The 15,729-nt window shown below is 44.9% G+C and overlaps 1 protein-coding gene and 1 long non-coding RNA gene across 12 annotated transcripts in view; one reads left to right on the top strand and one right to left on the bottom strand.

Moving 5' to 3' along the window:
* ESRRG (estrogen related receptor gamma) overlaps nt 1-231 on the bottom strand; it is a 408,522-nt gene extending 408,291 nt beyond the window's left edge. Inside the window, exon 1 of one of the 2 annotated variants that reach the window (XM_056357274.1) lies at nt 110-231. Coding sequence is in view for 1 of the 2 variants with exons in the window: in XM_056357252.1 (XP_056213227.1) it covers nt 110-111 (2 nt within the window). In the remaining variant the exon portion in view is untranslated. The remainder of the gene's footprint in view (nt 1-109) is intronic. The other variant, XM_056357252.1, reaches the window with a different exon arrangement.
* Nucleotides 221-15,170, top strand: LOC130157539 (uncharacterized). 10 transcript variants are annotated; one of them, XR_008824932.1, is made up of 5 exons: nt 221-309; nt 6,125-6,262; nt 8,897-9,036; nt 11,023-11,159; nt 14,421-15,170. It is a non-coding gene; the product is annotated as an uncharacterized LOC130157539 (long non-coding RNA). The 10 variants fall into 10 exon arrangements; XR_008824927.1 differs by lacking the exon at nt 221-309 and adding an exon at nt 336-651; XR_008824930.1 differs by lacking the exon at nt 221-309 and adding an exon at nt 1,175-1,346.
* Nucleotides 15,171-15,729: the final 559 nt, after the last annotated feature.

The following is a 15,729-nucleotide window of genomic DNA, read 5'->3' as shown; positions in this document are numbered from 1 at the left end:
GAGGGGAATAAAAAAAATAAGAAAGGGGAGGGAGGAAGAAAAGGACAGAAAGTGTCTGTGCCTGATCGCTGACCATCTGTGCAAAAGGTGATCATTGTTAGGTACTCACATGGCTGGTGGCAGAGCAGCTCTTAGCAATTAATAAGTCTCTCAGCTTGAGCTCTTCTTTCCCCTTTTTGATGGTAGCGCTCTCTGTGTGTCTCTCTCTCGCTCGCTCACGCACGCACACACACACACAAACCCGATCAGATGCTTCAGGACCGGCCACTTTGCGAGGGGAACAGCACGGGAGGGTTTGTATTACTCCAGGTTCGTGTGTGTAGCCTATAAATAGCGAACTTTTTGATGGAATCAGCTAACAAATGAGAGGAGAAGGCGTAATTTTGCGCAGGGAGCCCCCCTTTCTCTTTGCAAGATTAAACCCCCCCAGGCAGCAGACAGAGCTAAAGTTGTGGGTGTGTAGAAAGGATTTTCACTTTATTGTGATCGTGCGCGAGATTTTTGTTTGTTTGCTTATTTTGGGGGTTGTTTTTGTTCCTCCCCCCCCCATCCCCCCCGAGCTATACGTTACATCCTCCCTCCCTGCCTTCCCAGCCAGGGGCAGGAACTGACCCGGATTAGCACCGACTTTAACTCCAAGTTGGAAACACGGTGCGTTTGCGGGGGGTGGGTGAGGGTGGTTGTGTTTTTTTTGCTGGTGGTGGTTTGGTTGGGTTTTTTTTGGTGGGGTGGGGGTGGGGGATCCACGCGGTGCCGGGTGGAAGTGAAGGAGGCGGGCAGGCAGGCTTCCCTGAGCGTGCCCGCACTTTGAAGACAAGCGGGGGAAGAGAAAGAAAGCAGGTCCGAGTTACCAGGGTGAAGTGCTTGCCTGGGGCTCTGGGGCAGCCACGGGCCCACTCGAGAGCAAAGCCCCGTGAACACGCGGCTGCGCGGCCCCCGCTCCCCGCCCGGCGCCCACCGCACGCCCCGCGGCCCCTGGGCGCGCAGCAGCCGCCGCCGCGGGAGGGGAGCGGCAGCGGGGCCGGTCGGACGGCTCGGCCGGGAGTGCCGCCCACAGCCGGGCCGCCGGGGGCAGCCCCCCGCCCCAGCGCCCAGCCTGCCGCCCTCGGGCAGCACCTGGGAAAGCGCCCTCGGGGCCGGCTCCCCCCCGCCCTCCCCCCCCTCCCGCTTTTTGTTAAGGGGCTGAGCGGCGCCGGCAGCTTTGGCCTTCCCTGGGAGCGACAGTTCCCTGTCTCCGGGGGACATTGATGTGCGGGAGGCTTAAGGCTGGGTCCCTGTCAGCGGAGGAGCTGCCACTGATAAGGACCCTACCGCGGCAACTATGAAGAGGTTTTCTCCCCTGACAGGTACCTGACAGGGCTGGCCGGGGAAGATCTGCTGACCTGTCTAAAGAAATATATCTGTGTCTCCCAGAATGGCAGGACAGATGGTGCCAGTTCGCGCCGCGGCGACTTTGCTCGATGGCATACACTGAGCGGAGTTGATGAGTGTTTTGTTTTTGCGGCAGGGAGGTGGCGGTGCCCTCAGACACCCCGTGGCACGGACGTTCTGTGACACGTCCGCTCCTGTAAAGGCGCCAGTGCCGCCCAGACGTGCGCCGGGGGGGCGGGGGGGCAGCGGCCCCGCTCCCGCCTGCCTCTGCCCCGTCCACGCATACGTGACCTGCCGCAAAAACGCCCAGGACAGCGGCTTGTAGCACCTTTGCGAAGCCGCTTGCCGCGCCCCGCAACCCCCCCCTTGTCCCCGAACCAGCCCTAAAAGTCGCCCCGCGCTCGGCCCATTCCACTCCGCGGAGGCGGCCGTCGCTGAGCCCCCCCCCCGCCCCCCGCCCCCGCCGCCTTTGTGCAGCCCGCGGGCCCCCCACGCGCTGCCTGGCCGCGGCGCGGGGACGCGCACGGAGCCCCCACAGGCAGCGCGCGCGCTTTGCGCACCGCAGGCAACCCCCCCCCCAGCCCCCCCCAGTCGAATCGCCCTCCTTCCTATAGTCCTGCCCGGGGGGCAGCGCGCAGCCCGTGCGCGGCGGGGACGGCCCGCACCGCATCCCCGGCGGCTCCCGGGAGCGGCGACCGCGGCCCCGCGCAGCCCCGCGCTCCCTGCGCGCCGCAGCCGCTCCGCCGCCCGGCTCCCGAGTGATGCTCAGCCCGGCGCGCCGCTCTGCCCATACACGTTTCCAATCTCATGGCTCATAAACTATCCGCAAAGGGATTTCATTATTCACCTTCGGTATCCGACAGAGGAGAGAGAAAGGGGAAAAAAAAAAAAAAAAAGCCACGGACGCCCCTAGGAACAGCGAGGCCCGGGCCGGGCTGAAGCGGCGGTGCTGCCCGCCCCGCGGTGTGCGGTGCGGTGCGGAGGTCGGGCTGGCGGCTGCGAGCTTTCCGCGCCGCTCCGCGGGCTGCCTCCGCCCGGTGCTGGGCTCCGGCCGCTGCTTATTGTCCCGGAGTGACTGAGGTCAGCCTGGCACGGGGGCAAAGCAGAACCGTGAACTGTGTTTTACTGGGAGCGGAAAAAAAAATTCCGGAGGAAAGAGTAAAATCTCGGCGGCCTGGCGCGGTCTGGTCTTGTTTGTTATGTTCTTTTTTTTTTTTTTTTTTTTTTTTCCCCTGCGATAAATACCATTAGGAGTTATTTAGTTCTCCGCTGAAATCTGGCACATCACACCCCGGGTGCGAAGCCGAAGCCACCCGGTGCGGCGCGGCGCGGTGCGGGCAACGCGCTCCCGCGAAGGCAGGGCCAGCGCCCAGGGCCGGTACGGGGCGGGGGGGCGGTACGGGGAGTGGGGTGGGTGGGTACGGGCGGTGGGCAGCGGCAGCGGCCTGCGCAGAGCCGGGCCGGGCTGCAGCGGGGCGGGCAGCCGGGGCAACCGCACGCCTCAGCAGGGCGACCGCAGCAACGCAGCACGCGATCCAGGCAAAGTTCCTGAAAGCCTGGCTTGAGACAAACAGAAATGTTCATACGGTGACAGCGAAGTTTGTTTCCTTCTTTTTTTTCCTCGCCCTCCCCCCCCCCCCCCCCTTTTTTTTTTCCTTTAAGAAATGGGTTGCGAAAAAGTTTAGACCACGAGGTAATTATAAAAACCAATATAGTGAATTTTAGACAGAGACCCACTTCGCAATTTTACACCGAGGAGCGAAACATTCTAGCGAAGTCTGGGGTCATCACCGACGGTAGAGCAATGTTCCCTCCCTGTTTAATATACATGGTGTGGGAGATGAAGGGAAAACATAGCTAGCACCTGTAGTGCCAAAGGAAAAAAAAAAATCAAATTACTACATCATTTTTTGGGGCTATTTTGCAGGACACTCTTCAAAAATAGACCCATATTTAATTATCTCTCTAATGATTTTCTCTGCGCGACTGCTAGTTAATAGTAAGGAGGCGATGGGGTTTCTACTGAGTTTTATACATTCTGCTATCTTAAAAAAAGAATAATTTCCTTATGTGTTAATCGCGCACCTGGGACTGCAAGCGACCAATCTGGACCAACTTTTAATTAACACGTTGACCTGCCGAGGAAGCAAACTCCCTCAAAAAAATAACATATGCGTTATACCTATGCATACCCCGCCGGATCGGCGTGACCCTGGCAGCCGCGGGGCTCTGCTCCCCCTTGTAGGGAGGAGGTGCTCTGCGCAGGGGCCGGGAGATGCGCGGGCAGCGCCGGGGTTCAGCACCGCCCGCCGCGGGCCGGGGCCACCCGCGCAGCCGCCCCGGGGGCGGCGGGGGCGAGCGGAGGCCGTGGGGGCAGGCGGGAGGTTCGCGCTCCACGGGAGGTGCCTTACCAGCACCAGCGGGGGGGGGAGCACAGGATCACGCGTGGGTGCTGCAGCTCCGCAGCCTGCCCGCGGCTCCCCGGCGCCAAGCGAGGTCAGGGCCTGGAAGATGAACTCCTTTCCTCTCTGCTTCTGCCTTGCCCATGCTTTGCGTTTCTCTCTCTTTGCCCTTCCCTTTTAAATTCATTCTATGTTTTACATTAGTTTTTTGGGGTTTTTTTGTTTGTTTTTTTTTTTTAGTTTTCACGCAGACTTCAGGCAGGTTAGATGCCTGACTTCCCCCCCCCCCCCCCCCCAGGGACTGCAGTATGTTACTACTGAGTTACACTTTAACTTCTCTGCAGGTAATAATTAAAGAACTTCTTTCTAAATCTCTTCCCCCCCCAGAAACACCGAGGCTTTCTTTCGCAATAGGTTATATTGATCACCCACGCAGGCACGCTCCTGGAGCTGCTGCCGATCGCACACGGCAGGTAGAGCTGCCTGAGAGCTGCTCCTGACTCGGCATGCTCTGCACACACTCTCCTGGACCTTCCCCAGTTTTTTCCGTGAGCTGAAAGGTTTCTTTAGGGATGCATTTCCATAAACACTTCCAAATCCCCCCCAGGAGGAAGCTCCACATGCAGAAGGGGACTGACAGTGGCTCAGATGCATGCAGCCAGGCTTTGGCCATGCCGCTGAATTTTGTGCCATAGCCACATTATGGGTGAGCTTAAAAATAAAGAGAACTAGAGGGAACAAAGTCACTGACATCAGTAGGGGAGTGTCTCTGTCGATCGGGAAGACCTCCAACTTTTTTTCTAGCAGCGATACTTTCCAAAGAAAACCTTCAGCCGCATCTTAACAGCCGTACTGAAAGTTTTAGGTGCTCTGAGTTACTTGAGATCATAAATTAATCTGCCAGAGAAGTGCAGCACACACCTGATATCAAGGGAGGGTCAAGAGCTGGCCAGTTCCAGCTGGTCCTGCATTTGATTTACTTGACTGTTAAGATGTATGCTGTGGTGTTTTGATAAGAAAAAAGGAGTCAGCAGTTTGATTTGGCAATTCTTTCTTTTTTTTTTTTTTTTTTTTTTTTTTTCCTTTTCCCCTGAAGAGGGCTGCAGTTTAAGCTAAGAAATTTGTTATCGCTGCTGGGGTGGCTTTTAGCAGAGGTTCTTGGTCTGCATGGGGCTATCTCATCACTTACTGTTAACTGTGTTCCTTACTCTCCTAAGTGAGCCAGACAGTGGCATGAACTTCTATGCAGCTTGTCTACCTCAGGCCTCCGGTGTCTCTGGCTTGTGCCTTCGCTGGGGTTCACCCCAGCCAGGGTACTTGGAGCAAGAGCAAAGGCAGTGGCTATCAAGCAACCCATCACACCAGCCAACTGCTCTGCTGCCGTGTAGCCCTCCTGCAGCTCTCCCCCTTGCACCTCTCTTTTCCATAGGGCCTTGCCCCTGAGTTGCATCAGACACCTCAGAAATATGTGAAATTTTTTTTTCATACTGTGCCAGCGTACTCATACAATCTGAATGTGGGAGGCTGCTTTTTCTTAGCTGAATTATTTACAGGTATCTCCTGCACCTGCTCTGCCCTCTCTTACAGCCCTCCCAAGCTTTCAATTACAGAGAGTTAAATCACAGAAATTACGCAAGGGATGTTCTCTCTGACATGTGTCAGTGTAAAGAATACCTGCAGTACTCCAGACCGGAGGGCCATGGCACAAATAACACCCCTCAGAAGCGGCAGCAAGGGGGCATAAATGGGGGGCTAAGAATCAGATCAGGATTTTTGGATTCTATCCCTGATTTTTTCTCCTTTCCTCCTATTTTAGTTTCTCTGCCTCTAAACAAGGGAAGTAACAGACACTGACCCTATTGCCTTTCCACGAGGCAATTGATGTTTAAAAAAAATTGGAAATCCTCAGAGGACGTAATCTGTGACAATATTCTAAGGTGGATGTGCTGCCATTGCCTGTACTGGGCTTGGCAAACATTTCTCAGCAGAGCCCATATTTTCTGCTGCATGTAGCTTTAGAAAAAACATCATCACTTAGGCTGAAAACTGATATGCTGACCGTCTGTACCGGCCAGATTATTTTGAAAATACCTGCCAAAACAATTTGTCCATTTCCAAGAACAAGGTTATGGAAAAATAAACAGTTTTGCTCGTACTAAAAAAATGGAAACTTTTTCCTTTGAAATGCTCTGCTGCCCTCAGGCTTTGAAGCACAGACTCAAAATGTGACCTTTTTTATTTAAAATATGCCTTTCCCTCTCTGTCTGAAAATGTATCCAAATGTGACTAACTTGTAAATATTAGAAATTTTGTCATGAACACACTCTCAGTAATGATTTATTTTATTCCAGCAGGAAAAAGGAATTGCTAAAGATTGGCCCTCTCTGCAAACAGAAGCTTAAGGATACAGCGGCGAGGCTAGATTTCCCCTTTAATCCCCACCTCCAAATTTTCCCCATGAGTCTGAGCTTTGGCGCAGAATCTGAGAGGTAGGAATCCTATCTTTTCTAAGCTCCAAACGATTTGAAGGTTGTGTCAAGAAGAAAGGTCTCTGCATGAATACGATGGGGAGGAAAAAAAAAATTCCAGCCTGTGACAGAGAGGCGATAGAAGCAGCCAAGCAGTCCAGAGAGAAAAACTGGGACTGGTGTTCGGAGGTAGGAGCCTGGGACTGATTAGGTAAGGAGACACAGAGGTTGTGCAGAGAAAGCAGAGAGAAACCGTTTGGTTTAAGAGCCTGGAGGGGCGATAGAAGGGCAAGGATAGCAAAACCAACTAACATTGTCAGCCAAGAGCAAGGATGCGTAATTGCAGGATGTCCGGAGTGGCTGGGCTGAATTTCATTTGAAACATGGTAGACATTCTGAAAGTCAAAATGTTTTATTTCACTATTTTTAACTGATGCAGTTCAGCTGCATCATTATTGCTTTTTATTTGTAATAGAGTCTTCTTTTGGATGCTAAAAAAGAATTAAATGACCTTCAAGAGAAGTGTTTCCAAGCTGATTCAAAACATTTTTTTAATTATTTTTTTTTCTGTGTTGCCACTGAACTAAGGAAACATGTTATATATTCAACACTAGACACAACATCAGGCACTGGGATGTTAAGGAAATGACTAATCTGAGGGTTTCGGAGCACCTTGATTCAGTCTCCATACATTACGATACATGAGCACACAGATTTTATTCCACAAATTTCCTGAAGCAGAAACGAAACCCTGCAAGGTACCCTTCCTCTGGGGAGAGATCAGAACTTTGTAGTTTTTATTCACTGTTTTTGTTCACTAGATTCCTGTATAATTTGTCACAGAGTTGGGTATGGTTCACGTATGAGATAGAGAATTACAAGAAGAGAAAGCAGGGCTTTGTGGCAAGGTGATAGCTGAATTTTGCCTGCTGAGTTTGCTTTCGTTCCCCTTTTACCTCAGAGCTTCTACAATGTGAGGGAAGTTGCCTCAAGAGGTAATGATTAACTGAGATTTTTCATATTATGAGGGCCCATCTTGAAATTTTGGGGTCTGGTAGGCTGAAGTCTCATTACCTCAGACAAAGTCCATGGGACCGTGCATTTTCTACACCAAGTGATGCAGAATGCCAAATGGGTTGAAAAATTAAGTAGACAAAGTCTCTAATTGGATACCCAAAATTAGTAGGCATTTTTTACTTTAATATAATTTTTTTGGCATACAGTTCTATTAAAAAAGATAGGATGATCTCATCCCTTCAATTTCAATCCCTTCTTCCAGGCTATAAAATATGCTTGCTAAGTACCCAGATACTACAGTGTGGTGGTGGGAGAAACAGGAAAAGGACAACAGTGTTGGGTTCAGGTTAGGATTTGTGTGCCCCAAATAAAACCTACAGTCCCATATAGGTAAGCTTAACAGTGGAAACTAACTCCTGAAGCTTTGCCCATGTACTGCTCTGAATGCCGAAGGAGGGCTCGTGAAGATCAAGCAGAACAGTCCCCCTGCCCTGTCAAACTGCATTCATATACCATTGCACAAGAGTGGATGAAACAAAGGCTTTGTAAAGTTATTCATGAAATAGAGGAAGGAGAGGGAGCAAAAAGGAGAGGAACAAGCCCAGGTTATCAGAGAACATGGAAATAAGGTGCTGACCCAGAGGACACCAAAGTGCACGTCTCTACTGGTGAAAGCACTTGTATCTGGGACACTTCCATTTCAGGTGCACGCAACAGCAACTTGCCTTCGGTTACTGCAGTCTTTGATTTTAATGTCCTTACAATTGCTTCAGAGCTAACATTTTTGTATTACATAGTCTGAATTTGGAGGAAGACAGTTTTTCCTGAAAAATTCTTGAGCATCTCCAAGTACGTGATGGTGTGATTAGAAGCTGTGTGGTAAAGCATCTGCAGGAGGGATTGGTACTGAGCAGTGTGATTAGCTTGCTTTCTCTCACTTCCTACTGGCTTTAAAAGTTCATAGAGCCTGTAATGCTCTTTCCATTTGTGTGTGCATGTGTCTATGTGTAAAATATGATATGGCTACACAAGGTTTATCCCCTGCCTAATTTCTTGCTCTTCTTTTTAATTTCCATTAAAACACAGGCTTTTGCATCGCTTCTTTGATTTTTCATTCCTTACCAATTTTCACTCCTTCATTTTTCATTTCATTCATCCCCACTGCAAGTTTAGGGGTATTAGTGATACCTCACTTATTTTAACAAATGGGTTTTTTAAATTATTATTTTTAAGGAGTTGAGTGCTTATGAAAGGTAGCAGGTTGATAGCTTTTAGGCAGCATTTTGGCTTATCTGCTGATCAGGTACAACACAGGTAACACCTCTGTTCTACCAAAGTTAGGCATAATAGAAAAGGGGTGACTGAACTGGAAAGTCCAAGTACCCTCTGACCTTTTTTCTCAATTAGCACATATTCAATTGCTTATTTAGTTGGTAATACTGGCACCTATTTATTGGGAACTGGACTAAAATCTTCAAATGGTTTTAGGGGGATGGTTTTACCATTAGGAACCCAGATTGCCCTGCGTGGGTCTGGATTTGAACAAACAGGAAAAAAACCACTCTTGAACTTTTGAAGTTCTGTTGCCTGTGTTACGATACAGAGGACCTGCAGCATCGCTCTCGCTTTTACTCATAGAGATAGGAAGTGCCATCACCAGGCATGTGATCCTGACCTCAGTCGGAGAATCCTTGGCCTGCAGTCAAGCAGTCGCTGCACTCACTGAAACAGCCTGTCTGCTTAGCCATGGATTAAAATTCGTCCACTGATCCAAGACAGTAAGTGAGACAATAATTTTCTATTCCTACTTTGCTTCACAACAGATCCTCATTCAGAATAAACCTGCAGTTCATCATCACTTTTTATGCCCAGAAATAACCACGGTGGCATTGGAAAATTGTACCTGTAATAGCTTGAACAAATGGGATAAATAAATGCAAATGTAAAAAGAGAAAATGGATCCAGTTTTTAGGAACACTGAGACTGTATGAGAGCGCAGTATAAAGATAGCTTCAGGAGTCCTGATGCAATCAGCAGTCACCATTATTTTGAGTAGTAACTTGTAACAAATAAGTGCCATTTCCTCTAAGCAAGGACCTCTTCAGCATCGCTTTTACCACCAGAGCCTAACTTTCTGCTTCTCTTAACAAACTACAGGCTTAATCAAAATGTTTTAGATTAAATTGCTTAATTCTTTCTAGAGACCTCAAATATGTGAAGTACCCAGTGCATAAAAGAGGCAGCTTATTTCAAAACCAAGCATAACAGAGCAGACCTGCTAGGGAACAGGCCCTCTGTCTTTTTCCCATTGGTATTAGGTACTGTGCCTGGATTTAGTAACAAAGCAACGTATACTTCCAAGTCCATCATTTTTATACCAATATATAAGACAGAACAACTAATATAATCTCAATTATGTAATGTGAGAGTGGCCATCTGGCTGCTTAGGAACTGATTTTGACCCAGATAACAGCAAACGTTTTTGTATCAGAGACAAAAGTTTTAGATGTGACATCCGCATCTCCATTGAGCAACATTAATAAAGCTAAAGCAATTTCATGATGTAGTGTGAAAGTCATGTTGATGGAAAACAGTATATTCACTGCTGTATTTATATACCCTACATTATCAGCCTTTTTGCAGAGCCTGATTCCTCTCACCATGGCCAATAATAATAGAATAAGGAAAAAAAAAAAAAGAAGCTTTTCTCAGCGTATCTGACCAAGTCAAAGATCTAGTATTCATGTCAATAAAGCTTTACTATTGCTTGTGATGATAATCCTATATCATCCCACCCCTGAGGTGACTATATCTCAATCATGAATGAATAGATTACTATATAAAAGTATGCACCTACTTTGATGTACAGTAATCTGAGTGTATCTCTGTATCTCGGAAGGCTCCAAAACAACAATAGGCGCCACAATAAATCATTTGAGTAAAAGATTAAGACTCATTGCAATAGCACTGCAATATTTCATAGGTAGCTGTTCAAAGGCAAAGGTTTTATTCATAAATACACTGATGATATAACTGACTTGGACACTCCTAGCACAAATACATAGAGAGAAGTAAGAGAAGTTTATTCTAATTTTCTGGATATGAGGATGCCTATTCTTACTAGCAGTGGCTGGTCCATCTTTGTCACAGTCGTCATTCAAAAACTCCCCGCTCAATCACCCATATCACCAACAAATAGAAGGTGAAAAGCAGAGTTGTCTGGGGAAGTAAATTTAAAATGATGAAGATATTCTGGACCTGCTGTGTGGCCCTAGTAGTTTGCTCCAGTGAAGGTTTGCAAAGGCACAGACAGAAATTAGGCAAGAGTCAGCCTCCCTAAAGGCAGATCAGTGCCAGTCTCTCACCAAGTTCAACTTGCCAAGGAGATCTACACTGTTAAACTACTGTCATGGGGTGGTTTTGGTCCCATCCTGTGCCCCCCCCGTTTTTTTTTTTTTGTCATGGTTACTCCACTTTGATGTGAATGAGGAGCATACAGAGGCTTAGTTGTGACACCAGAGAAGTGGTAAGTGCTTGAGACCTGGCAGATATAATTTGTGACCCTTGCTAAGTTTGCAGATTAGTTTAGCTCTCCCTTCAAAAGACAGAGTAGTTTTTAAACTAAGTATTCATGACAAAATGCTTTGACAATAATTAAAATGAAAATTCCGTATATTTGAACTCTCACTATCGAACGGGAACTAGTGTAAAAGCAGATGCGTGCTTTCGTTGCAACAGGCATACTGATGTTCTGTCCCATACAGGATATGAGAGTCTGGACAGCAGTCTGTAGAAAGCTCAGTATGCCTCCATCTTCTGCATGGACAAAATGAGCGATGATGATGATGAAGGTATAGAATCGCACGGAGGGGCTGATGCTGAAGATCAAACACACGGATAAGTAAGAGTGCTAAGATAAATAAAAATAGAAATTACTTCCCAGCCATCATACAAATCCTCAACAGTATCCTATTTTAATGATTTTATTGCTGTTATCTACACCTGAAAAATATGGTTTTTTTGAGTAACTACACATTTATTTCAATTCACCTTCCTAATAAATCAACACACCTTGGGCATTTGCATCATCAAAATGCAGGTCAGCTTTTCCTAAATACTGAGAATTGTACAGTTAATGCTAGGGTTTTAATTTAAAAAGCTGAAGAAGTGCATTACAAAGAAATGAAATCCAAAATGGATTAAACTCCCGTTTTATTTAGCGGAAGAATAAAGATCCCTAGTATACATATTTAATTAGAGTCATAAATGTACCAACATTCTTAAATGTACTAATATTTTTAAACATGCGACTAAATCAAGTAACAGACTGGAACAAAGGGTATTATCAGCAATGCTGTGTTCAGAGTCTGTTTGAAGATAAGCAGATGGGTAAGTTTAAACTCAGAAAAATAGATTTTTAGCCTAATAAATTTACCTCCCAGAGTCTCTTTTTTACTGTTTGGCAGTATGCTATTGTGGTGGGAGACACCTATTAATCTGAAAGTGCAGTGGATCCTCTCTTCAGGAATAATTTTTCTTGCCTGCATATTTATATCTTCCCCACCCTTGATTTAGAAACTCTCATTTATCTTGAAAGAGATGGATATCAAACCCAACTCTTTCTCCAGATTAGAATGTATTGGGAATTGCTGAGATATATCAGTGCCATAGATTAAAAGAGATTCAGATCTTTCCTATGGTACTTGGCTCCTTCTGCGGAGATGTTATGACCTGTGAGCTCTGCAGGTGGTCAGGCTGCTAGGGCTGACTTCCCTAAGCTCCACGCTGTAGCTACAGAATTGTGTTCTCCTAAAGGCAACTTGGGGCAAGACTCTTATCTTAGATGACCTGATTTGTCTTTCGGGGCACATCCTCACACATACTTCTGAGGCACTGACTCTACCATCTATTTAAAGAGGAAATATTTCAGCTGGGAACCACTCAACTGCTGGACAAGCATTCTCTGTGTTTGAGACATCACCATCCAAAATAAACCAAAGCTGACCCTGTGAGTGTTCTTTCACAAGACATCAGAACGTTTTCCCCTGCCCAAAAGAAAACTTTTCTTGTTGACCAGGAGGTACATGCTGGATTGTACCAATGGTCCACCTACACCAGTGTGCCACCTCCTGCACTAGCCAGAATCAGACATATCTAGGAAAAATAGTGGAACTACACTGTAATCAAGTGGAAATTACCTCCTGGAGGACTTAGTCTGGTTTCTGAGAGTTAAACAATGACTCTTGCTTCAGTCAGGGGAAAAGCGATCGACTTTTACTTACTGTTGGATCGGAACTGATATATTAATATGAAGGTACTCAGAAAAGAGTGTTTATTGTCAGCATTGATTTCCAAAAAACCAGAACTTTCGAGGCTGTGTGAGCACAACCGGAGGTTTCTCTTTCAGTTCATTTGCTTTTCCTTATTAAACAACTTTCTCTATAGCAGCAATCAACAACAAGGTGAATTTTACATTCACCTAAAAAAATGCATTTGAGAAGAATAGATGATGGAACTGTGTTAGCTTTAATGCAAAAGATTTTCTTCCCAAAGTGTTCATCATTCTATTCCACAAAGGACTTAAGAGCATGACATGATTAGCAGGTAGGAAAAATATCTGTGGAAATGATAACAGTACAAGCACTTGATGAACATGATAGTTAAAGAAAAGATAAGGAACTTTCTGATCTGGCACTTAAAGATTTACAACTTGCAAACACTTTGGGCAGTACCATTGATTTAACTGACTTTTGAATGTTGACACAACAAGCCAGTGCTAAAACCGCTAAAAGTTCTGCTTGTGGATAGCCCAGACATTTGATGCTGCTTGCTTTGGGCCCACAGTTAATTTTTAACATTGTGGGGACAAGCCAGTGACCCTGTGTTCTCGCTCAGGAATGTCTGACCATTCACCAGCTCCCAGTTTCTACTGAACACCCACTACACTGGAATATTTTGATGTTTAAAGATGCACCCAGTTCAAACTTTACTGTGTTGCTATCATCTTTTCATCAGACATTGAGCTCTGTGGAATACTGCTTTGGAGTGAAGGTGCACTGAGATGTGAAAAAAGTTTGTAAAAGCTAATGATCACTCAAGGAGGAATTAAATGGCTTTTTATTATAACTTCTTATTAGGTTTAAGAAACTTCTTTAATGAAATCAGAATTGAGTACTTTGAATGCAGTAAAATTATGACTTTAGCTTAAAATGACAACAGAAATCTGTAAGAATAAGTAAATTAGAATATTATAGAAATATGATTAAGACCTGTTTAACTAGTAATACAACTGAAAAGAGAGACATAGTTATTCTGAGCTTGATTTATTTGTGGCTAGCAAGTTACAAATAAAATAAAACCTATTCGCTGCTTATTTACAACTTTATCATACAAGGACCATAAAGTGGAATTATACTGGGTGATTTAGTTTGCAGCTGTTTCTTTCTGCTTCTGTGTACACATCTAAGTCATGAAGAGAAAATGAGAGCACTAGCAAAATCAAAATACTTTATTTAAAACAAAACGTGTAATTGTTCAGAAATAGACTATTGACTTTCACTGGGTTAAACAGCTCATGTACTGATTAGGCTTGAAGCTATAATTGTTCTTGTCACCCAAACTCTGCTCAGTCGATATCTTTTTATCATATATATTTTTAATCACATATTAATAAACAAGAAGGTGTGCTTTATTGATGACTGGATTAGTTTATTGACCAACTCAACAACTCTATATATGGTTTCTGAACACAGAAACAAGGTCAACGTGTAAAGATGAGGAATAGTATATTCACCATCTTCAATATACTTAATTCTAGTACTCTACTCCCTTTCTTAGAAGTGCTGTAATCCATATAATTTGTCTAGTTCTTTTAGAAAGTATTTTGTATTTGAAACAATCTCACTGTTCAAGCACATTTTGGATTGAGTTTCAGGAAATTTAGACTTGTATGATCTCCCCTAATTTAACATAATTTTTGCAGCCTGATACCAAGCTGTGTTATTCTTCAAACCTTTGGGAATTCAAATTTTCAGATACTTGTAGATTCTTACCAGCTCTTCTTTAGTTACTTAGATTTTGTAAAATATTTAGACTTTTCAGATTCTCGTAACTGCTAACTTTCTTCATCCTTCTAATCAGTTCTTTTCACTTTTCTTTCTAGGAGATGTTATCGTGAGTGTTCCCCTCAAGTAATTTGGGTTTGGAATGATGGCTTCTAAAACAACTGTATAAAACTAACAATTAAGGCAGTCCTAGAACATGGCAGTACCTGTGTGTATTCTTTTCTGTCAGACAAAACCTGTGCAGAGGAACTTCCATTTCCCCCCTCCTTTTTATTTTTTTTTTAATTATTCTTTTTATTTTTCAATGGGATGAAAAGTGGAATAGAAATAGATCTTTTCATCAGCATCTCCATTTTTACAAAACACTGTTTTGCAATATAAAAGTAATAAATTGAAAATGTGTTGATGACTTTGCCTGTCAGGCACTCATATGATCACCTAAAACCAAAACTCATGTGGAAAAACAGCTGACTGCCAGCATGTACAGCTGTGCACATCAGCCAGAAACAGACAAAGTATGTTCCCAGCCTCAAGTCTGTAGTCTCTAAACCCCTTCAAATGCTTTTTTCCTCAAGGTATGAGTTTAAAATAGATTAAAATAATCATTCACTGCAGTATCACGTATCTCTGTGAATCACAAAATCTCTGATTTTACCAATGCCTCATGCCTGAACTGTTTAGGTGATGAGATGTAAGGAAAAAAAAAAAATCTGGCTCAAGTCTCTCAAAAATAATATGCAGAGGCACCATTACTTTGGTTTCTCACTGTGCGTTTCTTCAGATGCCTCTCATATAAGCTCCATTGCCCCCTATGGATTATTGCTCACAATAAAGAGAAGTTATTTGAAGAGGTCTCTGTGTTTCTTTTTCCCCATCCAAGAACTGTGTTTTGTCTTTGTCTCCCAAAGTACAGTATTATCAGCTTTGTTTCCCAAACATTAATTCATTTGTTATCTGACTACATTCCTACTTTTTCTAGGTCCTTTTATTGTACTGGTTGGATTTATATTGTTTTTTAGGAAGAGGGGGAAAGTATCTTAGTACAATGCAGTGGTATTTTTCTGTGCCTTTGACTCTGGAGTTTTTTCTTTTTTTTTGTAAATGCTATTCTATGATCCTCAGACTGCTGGTCGAGGGAAACACTTAAGAGACGTTTATACTGAAGTATAAAAATCTAGTGTAATGATGAAGAAAAGGCTGCTGGTGTAGAGTGCTATTAAACACCAATCAATAGCCTCCAGGCACTTCAGTTTTAAGTGGGGGAGTTTGAGAAAGCAAGTGTAGAAGAGCAGGTCCTTCACCCCACTAATAACTCAGAATACTGTGAAAGGGGAATTGAGGCGATAGCAGAGGGTCAGGCTGCAAGTTCTTCTCAGGAAGCAAAACGTGATACAGAAACGCATCCAA

This window comes from Falco biarmicus, chromosome 12, assembly GCF_023638135.1.
Source record: "Falco biarmicus isolate bFalBia1 chromosome 12, bFalBia1.pri, whole genome shotgun sequence".
NCBI classification, from domain to species: Eukaryota; Metazoa; Chordata; class Aves; order Falconiformes; family Falconidae; genus Falco; species Falco biarmicus.
Note: the sequence above shows the minus strand (reverse complement) of the source record. Positions and strands in the feature narration are given on the sequence as shown.